The sequence below is a fragment of the Myotis nattereri genome (assembly GCF_964212035.1).
Source record: "Myotis nattereri genome assembly, chromosome: 9".
NCBI classification, from domain to species: Eukaryota; Metazoa; Chordata; class Mammalia; order Chiroptera; family Vespertilionidae; genus Myotis; species Myotis nattereri.
In genome coordinates, this window is record NC_138084.1 from 61,158,027 (window position 1) to 61,176,395 (window position 18,369).

The 18,369-nt window shown below is 43.1% G+C and overlaps 2 protein-coding genes across 2 annotated transcripts; both read right to left on the minus strand.

Annotated features, from left to right (window-relative positions):
* Positions 1 to 10,979: 10,979 nt before the first annotated feature.
* LOC308525547 (lysine-specific demethylase 4D-like) lies at positions 10,980 to 12,503 on the minus strand (the record flags this gene model as incomplete). The annotated part of the gene is made up of 1 exon (XM_081100337.1): positions 10,980 to 12,503. One exon carries the CDS (start codon positions 12,501 to 12,503, stop codon positions 10,980 to 10,982), a length of 1,524 nt encoding a protein of 507 aa, XP_080956463.1.
* A 2,167-nt stretch (positions 12,504 to 14,670) lies between these two features.
* On the minus strand, positions 14,671 to 16,181 carry LOC308525314 (apoptosis inhibitor 5-like; the record flags this gene model as incomplete). Its single annotated transcript, XM_081100141.1, is given in 2 exon segments — positions 14,671 to 14,699; positions 14,702 to 16,181. Coding segments are annotated over 2 exon segments (1,509 nt in total).
* Between the last annotated feature and the right edge of the window lie 2,188 nt (positions 16,182 to 18,369).

The following is an 18,369-nucleotide window of genomic DNA, read 5'->3' on the forward strand; positions in this document are numbered from 1 at the left end:
GTAAAAACAAGCCAAACAAAATCTGCCCTAAAAAGGGCTGAAATCTCAAAATGTGAAGTTAGTGATTGTGTTTAAGTTGTGTATCTACAGTGTTCTTTTTCTTCCTGCTACTTTTCTATCTTTTCCAAAATTTTCTCTACAGATTGTTTAAAACTGTTACACAAAAGGAAGCCCGATGGAAGTACTGAATGAGTTGAAGTCCAGCCTATAAGAAAGTATTTTTACCTTTATAAACTGATAAAACATTCCAGGCTACTCCCTGGAGTACCTTCCCAGGGCTGCGAGGGCTTCGGCGCCTCCTCCAGCCAGGTGCCAAGTGTCACCAGATCGTGTCTAATGAAAAATGTTGAGCCAAACAGAGATGCCATGATTCACAAAAAGAAACAGAAACACCCACACTTGGCAGGAACTCACTCATACTATGGCAGTATCTCCTTCATACACGAGTTTACAGGAGGAGCGCTATTTTCTCCTATCTTCTTTGCAAATGGCAAGTTTCAAAAGGCCTATCATCATGGTAACTGTAAAAAGCGAATCCTGGTGTAGAAAAAGTAATAAAACAGTACTGGACAAGAGTGAACAGACAAAGCACACAATTCAGGAAATTATAAGAAGTGCTTTCTCTAAAAATGATTCCCATTAAAACACGTATTTACTGTACACACTCTAAGGTCCCCCATTTTCCTCTGCAAAAAGGGACAAACCTCCCAAACCCTTTCTACCAAAGTATCCACTGGTTTGCTCACTCAGCAAACACTGATGAAGGTACAAAATGGGAGAGGCCCTGGGGTGTGAAAGGGCAGACAGATCTGTCCCTGCCTCAAGGTCACCTCAATCTTCTCAAAGCAGCAGGCAGCCACATCGCCAACCACAACACAGCCATTAAAGGCAGATGCCACTGCTTTCTTCCAATCAAAGAATAGGCCGCAATTCTCACTGAATTAGTGACACAGAACTTCTTCCACAGAAGAACCTTTCCCTCATAAACTCTTCTAGGGAGGGCAGACATTACATTTATTGACATTTGCCCCTAAACATCCCAATACCTAGTGAGGTCTTTTAAGCAATGGAGCATGTGACGCTCTAAGAATGAGACCTTGAAACCGAGAATAAGTGACCAGTCCTCTATCTACATTAAGAGTAGCCTCTTCCTTCAACAACTGAGAGTTAGGAGTGCGAATTTCAGTGAAATCTGCAGTCTCTTCCATCCATTAATTTTCAATATGCGCCTGTGTCCACCGCTCCTGGTCTTTCTTCACAGTTGACTGATCTTCCAGGTCTTCACAGAGCGACCTCTCAATGTCCAGTCCCCTGTAATTGTCAGGCTTCACTAGGCTTTGGACAATGGGAGGCATCGCTGTTTTAGGGTCCACGCTGGTAGTGTGATGTTGCAAAAAAAGGCTGTCCATCAACATTGACAGATGGCACAGCGAGTTCAGTTTGGTAAAGCAGAAGGCCGTCAAATGTCCCAGCATCTTGGAAAAGCTAAAGGTGCCCTCAGTAGCTGTGCATGCGGAGTTCGTGCCCGGTGGCAGCGTGGGGTAGGGATGTGGCTCGCTGTGGCAGTGGAGCCACACAGGTCGCCCGATGCCCAGGCTGTAGTTCCAGATGAGATGGGACACACCACAAGTTCACCGAGCTCAGCACAGGCCCGGCCTGCTGGCCTCCATCCCCTCCATGGCATCTGCCTCCCCACCCCGCAACCGACTCTCCCCCTCAATTGCATTTTAAAACATCTGAATGGTATAAAAAAGATATAGCTGTTAAAAACAAGAAAACAGGGCCAAAATGGAGTCGCTCATGCTAGGCATCACCTCACCAAACCATAAGACATAACTTAATGACACTCTCCCAGAAATGGAAGCCAAAGCCCTCAATCAGACTGGCCTGATGAGCCTCAGTCAGGTGATCTGCCTGATGGGCCCCTCCGTCCCCCAAGGAAAAGTAACCTTGCAATAAGCCATCCAGGTGTTGCCTCTGTGACTTCCTACTTCTGCTCTTTCTGCCTGGAAAGGCCTTTCCTTTTGCCCAGCTCCTCAGAGATCCTTCCCACCTGCTACCCTGCATGCTGCCTGCTCTGAATCCTTGGAATTTTAAAATGACCTTAGTTTATCTTTTAACAATCTAAAGCAAACTGATTCAGAAAAGTTACCAGTAAAAGGACAAGCAAAACTCTGTGGTGCAAATACAAGCAGAAAGCAGGTGTTATGGGGCTAAAATCAGATAAATTAGAATTGAGGCTCAAAGGCAAGTATCACCATGAAAATATGTCCGTGATTGAATACTCATGCAACTTTGATAAGAATAGATTTCAGAAAATAAAACAGGTTAAAAGAAACAGATTAAAAATAGGATATTTTTATGTGATATTGTGATTTATTTTTTTTTAAATTGGTTTATTGCTTAAAGTGTTACAAAGAGTATTACATATGTCTCCATTTTTTCCTGCCCTTGACAATCCCCTGGCCTCCCCTACCCCCCAGTGTCTTATGTCCATTGGTTATGCTTATATGCATGCATACAAATCCTTCGGTTGATCTCTTACCCACCCCCCTCCTGCCCCCCAACCCTCCCACCCTTTCCGCTGCAGTTTGACAGTCTATTCAAGGCTGCTTTGCCTCTGTATCTATTTTTGATCATAAGTTTATAATGGTCTTTATTATCCAGAAATGAGTGACATCATGTGGTATTTTTCCTTCATTGACTGGCTTATTTCACTTAGCATAATGCTCTCCAGTTCCATCCATGCTGTTGCAAATGGTAAAAGTTCCTTCTTTTTTACAGCAGCATAGTATTCCATCATGTAGATGTACCACAGTTTTCTAATCCATTCATCTACAGATGGGCACTTAGGCTGTTTCCAGATCTTCGCTATGGTGAATTGTGCTGCTATGAACATAGGGGTGCATATATCCTTTCTGATTGGTGTTTCTGGTTTCTTGGGATATATTCCTAGAAGTGGGATCACAGGGTCAAATGGGAGTTCCATTTTTAGGTGTTTTTTTTTTTAAAAAATATATTTCTTTATTGATTTAAGAGAGGAAGGGAGAGGGAGGAAGAGATAGAAACATCAATGATGAGAGAGTCATTGATTGGCTGCCTTCTGCACGGCCCCCACTGGGGACCAAGCCCACAGCCTGGGCATGTGCCCTTGGCCGGAATCAAACCTGGGACCTTTCAGTCCCCAGGCCAACACTCTATCCACTGTGCCAAACTGGCTAGGGCCCATTTTTAGTTTTTTGAGGAAACTCCATACTGTCTTCCATAGTGGCTGCACCAGTCTGCATTCCTACCAGCAGTGCACAAGTGTTCCTTTTTCTCCACATCCTCTCCAGCACTGGTCGTATGTTGATTTGTTGATGATAGCCATTCTGACAGGTGTGAGATGGTACCTCATTGTTGTTTTGATTTGTATCTCTCAGATGATTAGTGACTTTGAGCATGTTTTCATATGTCTCTTGGCATTCTGAATGTCCTCTTTTGAAAGTTGTCTATTTAGGAGGTCCTTTGCCCATTTTTTGATTGGACTGTTTATCTTCCTTTTGTTGAGTTGTATGAGTTCCCTATAAATGTTGGAGATTAAACCGTTATCAGTGATAACATTGGCAAATATGTTCTCCCATGTAGTGGGCTTTCTTGTTGTTGTTTTTTTTCCTGTTTATTTTATTGATTTTTTACAGAGAGGAAGGGAGAGGGATTGAGAGTTAGAAACATCGATGAGAGAGAAACATCAATCAGCTGCCTCCTACATGCCCCCAACTGGGGATGTCCCCGCAACCAAGCTACATGCCCTTGACCGGAATCGAACCTGGGACCCTTTAGTCTGCAGGCCGACACTCTATCCACTGAGCCAAACTGGTTAGGGCCTTTCTTGTTGTTTTGTTGGTGGTTTCTTTTGCTGTGCAGAAGCTTTTTATTTTGATGTAGTCCCATTTGTTTATTTTCTTTTTAGTTTCCAATGCCCTAGGATCTGTATTGGTGAAGAAATTGCTTCGGCATACGTCTGAGATTTTGTTGCCTTTGGATTCTTCTAGTATTTTTATTGTTTCCTGTTGTATATTTAAGTCCAAGAACATGGTATGTTCTTCCATCTATTTATGTCTTCCCCTATCTCATTTTTCAAGGTGCTGTAGTTTTCTGAGTAGAGGTCTTTTACCTCTTTAGTTAAGTTTACTCCTAGGTAGCTTAATTTTTTTGGTGTGATGGTAAATGGGATTGTTTTTTTTTTAGTCTCTCTTTCTGTAAGTTCACTATTGGTGTATAGAAATGCCATAGATTCTTGGCGTTAATTTTGTATCCTGCTACATTGCCAAATTCTTTTATTAAGTCTAATAGCTTTTTGATGGAGTCTTTAGGATTTTTTATGTATAATATCATGTCATCTGCAAATAAGGACAGTTTTACTTCTTCTTTTCCAATTTGGATGCCTTTTATTTCTTCTTCTTGTCTAATTGCAATGGCTAATACTTCCAGTACTATGTTGAACAGGAGTGGTGAGAGTGGGTATCCCTATCTTGTTCCTGTTCTTAGGGGAAATGGTGTTAGTTTTTGTCCATTGAGTATGATGTTGGCTGTGGGTTTGTCATATATGGCTTTTATTATGTTGAGGTATGATCCTTCTATTCCCACGTTGCTGAGAGTTTTTATCAAAAATGGGTGTTGAATTTTGTCAAATGCTTTTTCTGCATCAATTGATATGACTGTGTGGGTTTTTTCTTTCAATTTGTTTATGTGATGTATCACGTTTATTGATTTGCGGATATTGTACCATCCATGCATCCCTGGGATAAATCCTACTTGGTCATGGTGTATGATCTTTTTGATGAACTGCTGGATCCGATTTGTTAAGATTTTGTTGAGGGAGAAACCAAGATGGCGGCATAGGTTAAGGCTGGAGATTGCTGCCTCGAACAACCACTTCAAAAAACAACTAAAAGATGGAACGGACATCATCCAGAACCACAGGAAGGCTGGCTGAGTGGAAATTCTACAACTAGGAGGAAAGAGAATATCATACCCAGACTCAGAGGAGGCGCAGTGCTGAAGTGAAATACTAAGCTGTGGAGTGCGCATGCAGCGGGCTGGCGGCAGAGGGCGCGGTTGTTGTTTTCAATCAGGAGGGAGTTTCAGACTCTGAGCTCCAGATCCGGGCGAGTCTCTAGGGACCCAGACTCAAACGGGAGAAGCGGGACTGTCTGGCTTCGGTCGGAACTTGAAGGCAGCTCTCTCTCCGAGGTTTGCAGCAATTGCTGGGACTCTGTGAGGCAGAGCCCCTAGGGATGGAACTGAGAGCAGCCATAACTGCTTGCTCCTCCGGCCCTGTTTGATCCCATTCAACCCGCCCCGCCTAAGCCCTGCACAGAGCCATTTGCTGGATAGCCTCAGGCAAATGCTAGTTTAGCACCGCCCTAGAGATCCAGCACAGAAGCTCTCCCACTGCAGACACAGCGGACTCTCATAGCCAGTTAGCCTGGAGGTCAAATCACCCCCCCCCCCCCAACAATCAAGGCTTAACTACAACAAGACTGCGCACAAAGACCACTAGGGGGTGCACCAAGAAAGCATAAAAAATGCGGAGACAAAGAAACAGGACAAAACTCTCAATGGAGGATATTGAGTTCAGAACCACACGTTTAAGGTCTCTCAAGAACTGTCTAGAAGCCGCCGATAAATGTAGTGAGATCTTCAAGAAATCTAATGAGACCCTCGATGTTGTGATAAAGAACCAACTAGAAATTAAGCATAGCCGAAACCGGTTTGGCTCAGTGGATAGAGCGTCGGCCTGCGGACTGAAAGGTCCCAGGTTCGATTCCGGTCAAGGGCATGTACCTGGGTTGCGGGCACATCCCCAGTAGGAGATGTGCAGGAGGCGGCTGATCGATGTTTCTCTCCCATCGATGTTTCTAACTCTCTATCTCTCTCTCCCTTCCTCTCTGTAAAAAGTCAATAAAATATATATATAAAAAAAAAAATTAAGCATACACTGACTGAAATAAAGAATACTATACAGACTCCCAACAGCAGACCAGAGGAGCGCAAGAATCAAGTCAAATATTCGAAATGCGAAGAAGCAAAAAACACCTAACTGGAAAAGCAAAATGAAAAAAGAATCCAAAAATATGAAGATAGTGTAAGGAACCTCTGGGACAGCTTCAAGCGTACCAACATCAGAATTATAGGGGTGCCAGAAGATGAGAGAGAGCAAGATATTGAAAACCTATTTGAAGAAATAATGACAGAAAACTTCCCCCACCTGGTGAAAGAAATAGACTTACAGGTCCAGGAAGCGCAGAGAACCCCAAACAAAAGGAATCCAAAGAGGACCACACCAAGACACATCATAATTAAAATGCCAAGAGCAAAAGACAAAGAGAGAATCTTAAAAGCAGCAAGAGAAAGAAACTCAGTTACCTACAAGGGAATACCCATAAGACTGTCAGCTGATTTCTCAACAGAAACTTTGCAGGCCAGAAGGGAATGGCAAGAAATATTCAAAGTGATGAATACCAAGAACCTACAACCAAGATTACTTTATCCAGCAAAGCTATCATTCAGAACTGAACATCAGATAAAGAGCTTCACAGATAAGGAAAAGTTAAAGGAGTTCATCACCACCAAACCAGTATTATATGAAATGCTGAAAGGTATCCTTTAAGAAGAGGAAGAAGAAGAAAAAGGTAAAGATACAAATTATGAACAACAAACATGCATCTATCAACAAGTGAATCTAAGAATCAAGTGAATACTTCCCATTAAAATACCAATGGCATATTTCACAGACCTAGAACATACTCTCCAAAAATTCATCTGGAATAAAAAAAGACCCCCGCCAAAAACGGGGGCTCAGTGGATAGAGCGTCGGCCTGCGGACTGAAGGGTCCCGGTTTCGATTTCAGTCAAGGGCATGTACCTGGGTTGCGGGCACATCCCCAATGGGAGATGTGCAGGAGGCAGCTGATCGATGTTTCTGACTCTCTATCTCTCTCCCTTCCTCTCTGTAAAAAATCAATAAAATATATTTTAAAACAACAACAACAACAAAAAACGACCCCGAATAGCTGCAGCGATCCTGAGAAAGAACAAAGTAGGTGGGATCTCAATACCAGATATCAAGCTGTATTACAAAGCCACTGTTCTCAAAACTGCCTGATACTGGCACAAGAACAGACATATAGATCAATGGAATAGAATAGAGAGCCCAGAAATCAGCCCCAACCAATACGCTCAATTAATATTTGACAAAGGAGGCAAGAACATACAATGGAGTCAAGATAGTCTCTTCAATAAATGGTGTTGGGAAAATTGGACAGATACATGCAAGAAAATGAAACTAGATCACCAACTTACACCATACACAAAAATAAACTCAAAATGGATAAAGGACTTAAATATACGATGGGAAACCATACAAATACTAGAAGAATCCAAAGGCAACAAAATCTCAGACATATGCTGAAGCAATTTCTTCACCGATACAGCTCCTAGGGCATTGGAAACTAAAGAGAAAATAAACAAATGGGACTACATCAAAATAAAAAGCTTCTGCACAACAAAAGAAACCATCAACAAAACAACAAGAAAACCCACTGCGTGGGAAAACATATTTGCCAATGTCATATCTGATAAGGGCCTAATCTCCAAAATTTATAGGGAACACATACAACTTAACAAAAGGAAGATAAACAATCCAATCAAAAAATGGGCAAAGGATCTAAATAGACACCTTTCAAAAGAGGACATTCAGAAAGCCAAGAGACATATGAAAACATGCTCAAAGTCACTAATCATCCGAGAGATGCAAATCATAACAACAATGAGGTACCATCTCACACCTGTCAGACTGACTATCATCAACAAATCAACAAACGACAAGTGCTGGAGAGGATGTGGAGAAAAGGGAACACTCGTGCACTGCTGGTGGGAATGCAGACTGGTGCAGCCACTATGGAAGACAGTATGGAGTTTCCTCAAAAAACTACAAATGGAACTCCCATTTGACCCTGTGATCCCACTTCTAGGAATATATCCCAGGAAACCAGAAACACCAATCAGAAAGGATATATGCACCCCTATGTTCATAGCAGCACAATTCACCATAGCGAAGATCTGGAAACAGCCTAAGTGCCCATCTGTAGATGAATGGATTAGAAAACTGTGGTACATCTACATGATGGAATACTATGCTGCTATAAAAAAGAAGGAACTTTTACCATTTGCAACAGCATGGATGGAACTGGAGAGCATTATGCTAAGTGAAATAAGCCAGTCAATGAAGGAAAAATACCACATGATGTCACTCATTTCTGGATAATAAAGACCATTATAAACTTATGAACAAAAATAGATACGGATGCAGAGCTGCCTCGAACAGGCTGTCAAACTACAGCAGGAAGGCCGGGGAGGGTGGGAGGGCAGGAGGGGGGTGGGTAAGAGATCAACCAAAGGACTTGTATGCATGCATATAAGCATAACCAATGGACATAAGACACTGGGGGGGGGGGGGTAGGGGAGGCAGGGTATTGTCAAGGGCGGGGGGAAAAAAAAGGAGACATATGTAATACTCTTTGTAATACTTTAAGCAAAAAAAAAAAAGAATCAAGTGAATAAATAATTTGGTGATCATAATAGAATCAGGGACATAGATAGGGAATGGACTGACTATTCTTGGTCGGGGAAAGGGGTGTGGGAGATGCGGGAAGAGACTGGACAAAAATAGTGCACCTATGGATGAGGACAGTGGGTGGGGAGTGAGGGCAGAGGGTGGGGCGGGAACTGGGAGGAGGGGAGTTATGGGGGGAAAAAAGAGGAACAAATGTAATAATCTGAACAATAAAGATTTAATTAAAAAAAAAAAGATTTTGTTGAGGATTTTGGCATCTAAGTTCATGAGGGATATTGGCCTGTAATTCTCTTTCATTGTGTTGTCTTTACCTGGTTTTGGTATTAGGGTGATCTCAAGTACTGTTTTAAATTGACAATGCCTTATTTCAAGTTGAAAAATTTTCAAATACAGCCCTAGCAGGTTTGGCTCAGTGGACAGAGCATCGGCCTGCAGACCAAAGGGTCCTGGGTTTGATTCTGGTCAAGGGTACATTTCCCCAATAGGGGCTATGCAGGAGGCAGCCGATCAATGTTTCCTTCTTATCATTGATGTTTCTATATCTCTCTCCCTCCTTTTCCTCTCTGAAAACAATAAAAATACTTAATAAATTAGTGATTAAAAAAAGAGAAAGAAAAATATTCAAATACCTAATATGAGTCAAAAGGTTCTATGGTTCTCCTTCCTCTATTCTATGACTCATACAGACAAGCTTCCTTTCTGTTCCACAGTAGAGCTATTACATTTGCTGTTTTCTCTAAGTGGAATCCAACTCCTTTTGTCAGTTGGGTCTCAGAAAGGTCTCCTGCTCTAAGCTTTCCCTGATCACCAGAACCCAGGCCAGCCCCTGCCAATTCTGCCCTACTGTCCCATCCCCACATATTACCAATTGGAATGATCTTGTTAATTTACTTAATGGATTTGTTTATTGAAATGAATCAGGGAATTAACCACATGAAATATACATATAGCCCGACTGGAATGGCTCTGTGGTTGAGCATCTACCTATGAACCAGGAGGTCACGGTTTGATTCCAATCAGGGCATATGCCTGGGTTGTGGGCTCGATCCCCTGTAGGGAGTGTGCAGGGGACAGCTGGTCAAAGATTCTCTCTCATCATTGATGTTTATATCTCTCTCTCCCTCTCCTTTCCTCTCTGAAATCAATAAAATACATAAAAATATAAAAATATATACATATGTATAGCTTTGAAACAGAGAGAAGACTTGAAGAGTAAAAATTTGGATGATGGTACTTTTGTCCTCTGTTTGCTCATGTCTCCCAGCAACTGGGGTACTACCGCTCAGCCCAGTGCCAAATGATTTCCACAGAGTCATCCCGAAGATAATGTCTGTACATCCAATTCCCCAGCCAGGCAGTCAAGCAGAACCCCACAACCATCCCCAACTTCATTCACCAACTCCACACAATTTTTAAAAAAATATATTTTATTGATTTTTTACAGAGAGGAAGGGAGAGAGATAGAGAGTCAGAAACATCGATCAGCTGCCTCCTGCACATCCCCCACTGAGGATGTGCCCACAACCCAGGTACATGTCCTTGACCGAAATCGAACCTGGGACCTTTCAGTCCACAGGCCAACGCTCTATCCACTGAGCCAAACCGGTTTCGACAACTCCACACAATTTTACAAGGCCACAAAAATATGTTTTGCTTAAATTTTTTTGATATAATCACTAACACAAGTGCAGAAAACAGTAACCTCAAACCCTCAATTGGTTGAATGAACAATATTAGAAAAAATGTCAGATATCAGTTACCTTTAAAATATTTGTGAACAAATACCAGTGATAGCATTTTAAACATATCAATGACTCAGAAAGATCATAACTGTTTTTTGAGTCTCTGCTGACCTAATTGGTCAGAGGGGCCTGGTTTAGCAGGAGAGGGCGTTGGGTGGGGGAAGGGTAGAAAGAAAAGAAAAGGGAGGGAGACTGGAGGGGAACCAAAGCCCAAGATTCTTCAGAAGATGGGCAACCTCCACAGCTGTTCCAGAGGATGGGAGTCTGGGGTAGATCTGGCTTTGGCAAACTCAGCACAACTTTTAGGGTGCACATAGACACGGGGTGTCCAGTGGGTGAAGCTCAGTTGGCCACACAGGAGCTGGCAGTGTCCAAGGACATTCCAGGGCCTGGGAGGAAGAATAAACTATGGCGAACTTGTTAAATCCCAGGGACTCAGCCTGTCCAGAGGCAACAGGGGAACTCTCATGCAAGACCAGTGACTTACAAACTTGCTCACAGCTCTGAGATGTAAATGTGGCCAGGTTAAGGAATCTCCACACAAAAGAACATGGAGAACAAAGGTAGGTGTCCCCTGGGTTTAGGGGTCTGGAGCACAGCAGCACCCAAAAGCCACCTTAGGATGCTGGGACCAGCAGTGCTGGGCTGTCCATGGAGGGTTTGTCCTCAGGCACAGGCTGGGCTTTGGGTTCCGGAGCTGTGCGCACTGCGCCCACTAGGCGGCGCCTCTTAGCCGGGACCTGAACAGTCCACTCTTGAGAACCCTGTTCCCAAGGACGACGACCACGATTGAGACCACGTGTGCCAGCTGGCTGGAGATCCTGGGCAGATGGGCCCGCGGTTGGCTGTGAGGGTAGGTAGGGCTTCAAGGAGCAGAGGGCCGCGGCAGCCGCGGGCTGGGCAGCAGAGGCAGATCCCAGGGCTAGTGGGGGACGACAGCATAGCTTGCGCACAAGGGCCTGGCAGCCAAGGTGGCCGGGAGCCCCACGACCCCTGCCCACTGATCGAGGGGTGTTCGTGGCCCGACGGGGCTGCAGGTGCCTCAGGCCCAGCGCAGATCTCCAGGCCGCCCGGCCCTCCCTCCAGGCGCTCAGCTCCCCGCCGCCCGGCGCCGTGGGCTCCACGTGGTCCACAACAGTCCGGTCCTCTCCGCGTTTCCACAGCTCATAGCGCTCGGGCTGCAGGAGGCGCACGAACACGTCCATGGAAAAGCTCACCCGGGCCTCCCCGCAGCTGCACTGAGAGGCCACTTTGCCATAGTCGACCCATCGCGGGGTGGCAAAGTTGATGGCCTCCGCACAGTTGAAGCCATGGTTGAAGCCAGCGTGGTAGCCATAGGGAAAGGTCACCATGAACTCTCCAGCCTCCTGAGTGATGCGGCTGAACGGGACCCCGTTCTCCTTGAGGACAGTGGGCGAGATGAGGGCCACCTTGTGCCGCAGGAAGGCCTCGCAGCCCCGAGAGCTGCCCGGGAAAAGCTCCCTGGCCAGGCGCTCCAGGCGCGGGCCGTGCTCTGGGGGCACCGCGTACCACGTTTTGGGCTCCCCGAAGTGCAGGTAGTTGATGCTGTAAAGGTCCATGTCCTCCGTGTGCCAAGCGAAGGTGGTCTTCCACATGCCAAAGTACAGGTAGGGGGTGTTGACGCCTTCGATGACAACCCCACACTCCTGCTCCAGCAGGTCCTGGATGGTGCCCAGGTGGCCAAGGTTCCATTGTTTAGTGTTGGCGTCAAACAAGGAGCCACTGATGTCAGCGCCATATATGGGCGAGTCGTACAGGCGCGTTTTCCAGTATTTCCGCTCCAGATCCTCAAAGTCCAAGTGTGGTGGAGTCTGATACTGTGCACTGTTTGCCAACAGGCGATACTCGCCCACTGTCATGGCCCTCTTCTTTTTGTGGTATTGAATGAACACACCTGCTCGCCCAGACGCCACCTGCTGGAGGGGAGTGGCTATCACCATGTCATTGACATCATCGTAGGTCTGTCTGGCTTTCCATTCCTTGGGTGGAATGACCTTCGCCAGGCCAGCTCGGTGGGCACCTTGGGTTTCCATGTAACCAATATATTTGTTGAAATCTTTAAATTCTTCCATGGTTGGGTGGAAGGTCATGATTGTCCCACTTGGCTCATTAGACACCATGGCTGCAGTGTAAGCAGAGGATTCCTGAGTTCTTAGGGTTGTTTTAGATACCTTATTATGAGGGGGTAATGTCTTCTCTCTCTCTCTCTCTCTCTCTCTCTCTCTCTCTCTCTCTCTCTCTCTTTTTTAATTATGAAAGGAAATTTATTTCAAAAGCATAAGGAAACATTTACTTTTGAACAATGTGATAAACAGATGTCTTGCAAAAGAAAAACAATCATGACATGAAGTTTTCCATTCAAGTTTTTGAAGCAAAGGTAACCCAAGTTGCGCATTACTGCCTTCGGAAAGGGAAGGGGAACAATGTGGCGGCAAAGGAAGAAACTCAGTCAACTCAATATCAAACTTTAAGGAAAGCCAATTCTGCTCAGCTTTGAGTTTACAAATATTCTTTAAAAAAGAAAAAGAGGAAAAGTTACCCCTAATGTTCAAATTCATATAACGGTAGTCCTAATACAGTTCCTATACTTGAAATGGCGTTCGTCCACCTGGTCACAGTTTTCAAATAGCAATTCCATATTCCTCTGTCTGTTCAGATTCCAAGGGAGCTCAGGTTCAGCTCACTGTCTTTTGGAATGTTTAGATTATTGCCATCGCTCCATAAACAAGCTGAACAATTTCTTATGCTCACTTGTATAATTCTAGTCTTCAAAAAATATTTATCCCATAAACATGTGCAGTAATTCTAACAAAGGGGTTTTGTTTTTTCCCCAATGTAAGGGTTAACAGTAATAAAGACACTGCCATTGGAATTACTAACTACTCCTCAAAAAATGGGCCAAATTACTAGAAAATGTTGCTCATACATTGGATTTGAGTAGCAAACTTGGGGAGGGAATATTAACTGTGAAACAAAAATATACGAAACATTCAAATGCAGAGCAAAGGACCTATGCTCCTAAAAATGCCCACGACATTAAACACTCCACAACGCCCCCATATGTCTTTTAACCTAAATATTCTATTGGCTAACTTATACAATAATTTTGATTAATAACCTGAGAAGTTAAAATCTTCAAAGTGGCAAAAGCAAACAGAGAGAATTCCTTATTATTGGTAGAACATGTTATCAAGTCACTTCTCCTGGGTTGTCCTGGTTATTCAATTCCCAAATTCTAAATTATTCCATGTCATCCTGTAGAAACCTATGTGTACATCCGATTCAGTATTTTGTCTGTATTTCTCCAAAAGGGATTGCCAAACTCATCTTTGACAACGCAGCCTTTGCTTATTTTCAGTTTTAAATAACAATAATCATGTAAGTGCAACGGACTCAAAATCCCTCACTACTGGGAAGAAAACCTAGATGACAAGTTAATAATGGATTCAGCCTCAAAAGGGTAATCACCATGTCAAAGATTACCTGTTCCTGGAATTTTAAAAAATTATTTATGTTGTGTAGTCAGCATGTATATGTGTATATATACATATACACACACACACACACATCTTATGTATGTATGTATGTATGTATGTATACATATTATACATACACATTTCTATTCAAATAGTAAGATCCCATATTCAAAAGCTTATCACAACATATGGAGAAGAGTTAAGTAAGCAGTGCAAAGCAGCTTACATTCTCCTAAAAATGTAATACTTCTACATTTAAGTATTTTGCTCCCAGTACACGAGGTAGGAATGCTGAACCATTGCTTAGCAGCTTTATTAAAGAAAACCAATGAAAACCAAACGTTAAAATTGACCATTACTCTTCTCTATATATTGGGGGGAAAGGACAGAGGGGAGAAAAAATCAGTAAGCTTTCAAAACTGATCATCTTTACCAGCTATCGGAAATAGAATTTCATTATATTTTAGATTTGAATGGCTCTCAACAAATTATTAGGATGTTTAAAAGATTCAAAATATGAAGTCTGAATAATGATGATATTGCAAAAACAGATTGTGCACAAAGCATCCAAAAATATCGCTGTGGTTTTACCTTGGACACAACCACGGTCTGTTACAAAGGTAGATCATACATACAAAGGTATAAAGAACAATAAGTTTTTAGCTGAAGGCAGAAGTCCTTTTAAGGGACATCCAATGAGTAGTAGAATTTAAGTATATTAAGCTCATGACGATGCTGAAGAATGTGACATCTTATTCAGTAGAGTCTTCCCTGACTACGATTTCCTCGTGCTCCCCAACCTCGGCCACCCCTACTTCCCCTGAAGGCTCCTCTCATAAAGTTGCCCAAATTGCTGCTATATTTCCCACTAGGAGGATTATAAATCTGCCTTGTGTCTCTTTTTGGTCCTGCTGGAGATTTCTTGGCTGGTGAACCAGAAGTTGTATCTTCAGTGGCTCTCTTTTGCCCAATTTCAACCTTCTGTACAGGTTTCCAGGATAATGTTACTGTGCTCTTATAAGAGGGAGGACTGTGGAAGAGGTCCTTGATTAAAACATTGATGTTATTTGTTATTTTCAATGCAACCAGTCTAATCTTGTTCTCGTCTGTTTTTAAGGCCTCGCCTGTTTTACCCTGGAGAGCCAAGCGAAGTTGTCTGATATAAACCTGCAGGCTCTGAGCAAAGTACTGCAGCCTAATTTTAAAATCTTTGAGCTTTTCTGCATTCAGTTTGGCTGTTAAGAAATCTGGAAGTTTTCGACCCAACTGGTGGAAGCTGTACAACAAACATTCGACATAACTGAATTGCAGCTTAGGTTCTTCATTACCAGTATTCTCCCCATTTTCTGCTTCTTCTGGAGGGAGAGGCATGTGCTCCAATAGCTTATCCAACAGTTTCCTTAAATTTGTTTCTATCTTTTCCATGTCACCACAAAATGAACTCAGTTCTGCCAACAGTTTCAATACCTCCAACTGTATATCAAGACCCTCCACTGGAGTAATTAAGGAGCTGAGGTTAGGTAGAACCTGCTCACAGAAGTAAGTCACAAACCTTGTGGAATGCACATTTTTCGAGAAGAGGGTTACCGCCTGCTGAGTGCACTGTAAGAGCCTGTCCACACAGTCGGGATCTGACGGGTTGAAGGTTTGTTCTAGGTCAGCCTGCTCAGCCATCAACTCTACAAGTTGCTGTCTTCCAATCACTGTCTGTAAGCTCTTTAACCCAGACAGTATATTCATGAACAGGACAAATTCTTCACCAGTCACATCTTTTAGGACCTTTTTGGATTCAGTTAGTATAAGTTCCTCTACTTCCTTTGTTAAGACCTCATCTGGTAAAGTGTTAAGTTTTGTAGAAAGGAATTTGATTGCTCGTTCTCTAACAATGTTTTCTCCTTTAAGGATTTGGCTGAATAAGCCACCTAAAGTCCCTTTTGCATCCATCTTAAATATACTTAATAGGGCATTGTTCACTAAGTTAAATTCTGCAGCGTCATCTGTTTGCAAAAGTTGGGTTAGACTATCTGCCACTGGGGGAAGATTTTCTCCAGTGGCAAGTTGAGGAAGCTCTTTAATTGCTTGCCGTCGAACTGATGCATCTTCATCCTCACAGAGGTCTAACTGTGCATTGATAGCAGAATCAGCCAATTCTGGAAAATGCTTAAAGAATTTTGGAATAAACTGAGCTGCTAACCTTTTTTCCTTGGTACCACCTTTCACACCATCCAATATCACTTGATAGGCATCTTTATGCTGGCCCACTTGCTCCATGGCATCGGCTAGGATGCCATAGCTGCGGTAGAGCTCCTCTATGGTCACCATGGTGAGCGACAAGCCCAGGGCTAGCTCCTGCGGGTCGTTGTTGTCCTCCTTGTCCTCGCTGGCTCGACCGCCGCCCCCGAAGTTCCTGCCCCCAGCCCGCGAGCCACACTATCTCTTTTTGTGTTTTTTTAAGTTTTGGTGTATCAGTGATTCAGATTGAGTGTTTGACAACTAAACCTTTTCCAGGCTTTCGGCCTCACCAGTGGGGCCCATGCTGGTCTGTACTTTGTGCCTGAAGGATATGGATCAGTCCCCAGGGAGCAGACGTTTTGGGGGAAGAGGGGAGAGCGGGTCTCAGCCTGAAGCACTGTGAGTCTCTCAGTTGGAGTGTTAGAGTCTCTGAAGCTTCTCCTGGATGGCTCCTCACCCCGCTGTAGCGGAAAATTTCCTCAACGAAGTTTAAAAGCTAAACCGGAAGACAAGAACACAGAATATTCATAAATAATTACACACACACAAACACCTACCACCTAACAGAAATTATTCTAAAACCTGATTCTTAGGAAAGACCATTAGAAATGAAAAAACCTAAGCGTGAAAAGTACAAATAAATAAGCACAGTATAATAAAATAGGGGACACATCTAAAAATGCACCTGGGAGAGTCTTAAAAATTAAAGTTTAACCTTATGAACACCTTGTTGATAATAATTTTGAAAAGTAAAATAAATCATTTTCTCAAAAATACATATATGCCAGGCTAGTGTGCCTCCATGGTTAAGCATAAACCTATGAACCAGTAGATCATGGTCGACTCCCAGTCAGGGCACATGCCTGGGTTGTAGGCTTGATCCCCAATGGGGGATATGCAGGAGGCAGCCGATCAATGAGTCTCTCTAAACATTGATATTTCTCTCTCTCCATCTCTCTCTCTTTCTCTCTCTTTCTCTCTCTCTCTCTCTCTCTTTCCCCTCTCCCTCTCCCAAGAAAAATAAAAAGTTTTTACTTCTAAACTGTGTTTTTCAGCCTGGCAGGTGTGGCTCAGGGTTGAGCATCGATCCATGATCCAAGAGGTCTCCAGATGAACTCCCGGTCAGGATACATGGCCAGATTATGAATTTGATTCCGAGTAAGGGGCACAGAGGGGGCTGCTGATCAGTTTCACTCTCATCGATGTTTCCATCTCTCTCTGTTCCTCCTGCTCTCTCTCTAAATAAATCAATTGATTTTTAAAAGAATAAAAACTTGCTGTAACTCAAGGGAATGATATTCAGATGCATATTTCTCCATGGTAAATAATATAAAACTATAGTCAGTTCTTTAAACTTGTAATAGGAAAATAGCTCTTTTGGTCACAAGCACAAATAGCAGAAATCAAGTGACCTACCTTCCACCAGCAAAATCCCAATTCCAGGTGAAGGTACTGCAGGATCCAGGGAGACAGTATCTGCTTGAGAGCTGGCCTTCCAATGCAGCCTACATCCTCCTGGGCCTGGCTTTATACCGGGGCCATAGTAATCTCCTCATTGCCCACCCAATGGGATCTGGGGAGGAGGCCTCGTTAATCCTTTCACTTTGAGTAGGCCACCTTTTAAATCAAAGTAAAAACTAAACTCCAATCGTTAAGCAGATTAGGATGTTAGAAATAAAGGAGTGTGCTAAAAATATAGGAGTGAGTAAGGCAAACCACACAAATATTAGAAAAGATAACCCACCCTAGACTAGCAATCATTAATATCATTTTCTCAGAACCTGATAGATAATCAATCAGAGAAGAAAATTAAATGCTATGAAAGTTTGAATAACTGCAACAACTTTGATCACGTAATCTGCAACCACACAACAAATGGAAAATGCTCTTAAATACATATGAAACACTTACAAAATCTTATCAATATAAGACCACAAAATAGAGATCAATAAAAATTCCACAGAATTAACATACTGAGAACCCTCTTGATCACAATCTAATAAAATTGAAAAGCAGCAATAAAAGGTCTCCCTCTGGCCCCGTCCAGACTGCCTGGCTAAGTCACCATATTCCTGACTTCTAATCTCATTATTTTTTGCTCGGTGACAAGTTTTAGGTGCATTCTTAGAAACTGTCAAAACACTCTTATTTTGATAGCTTGTGATTTATTTTGAACGCCTGCTGAGTGTGGGTGTTTCTGTTTCTTTTTGTGAATCATGGCATTTCTATTTGGCTCAACACTTTTCATTGGGAAGGATCTGGTGACACTTTGCACTTG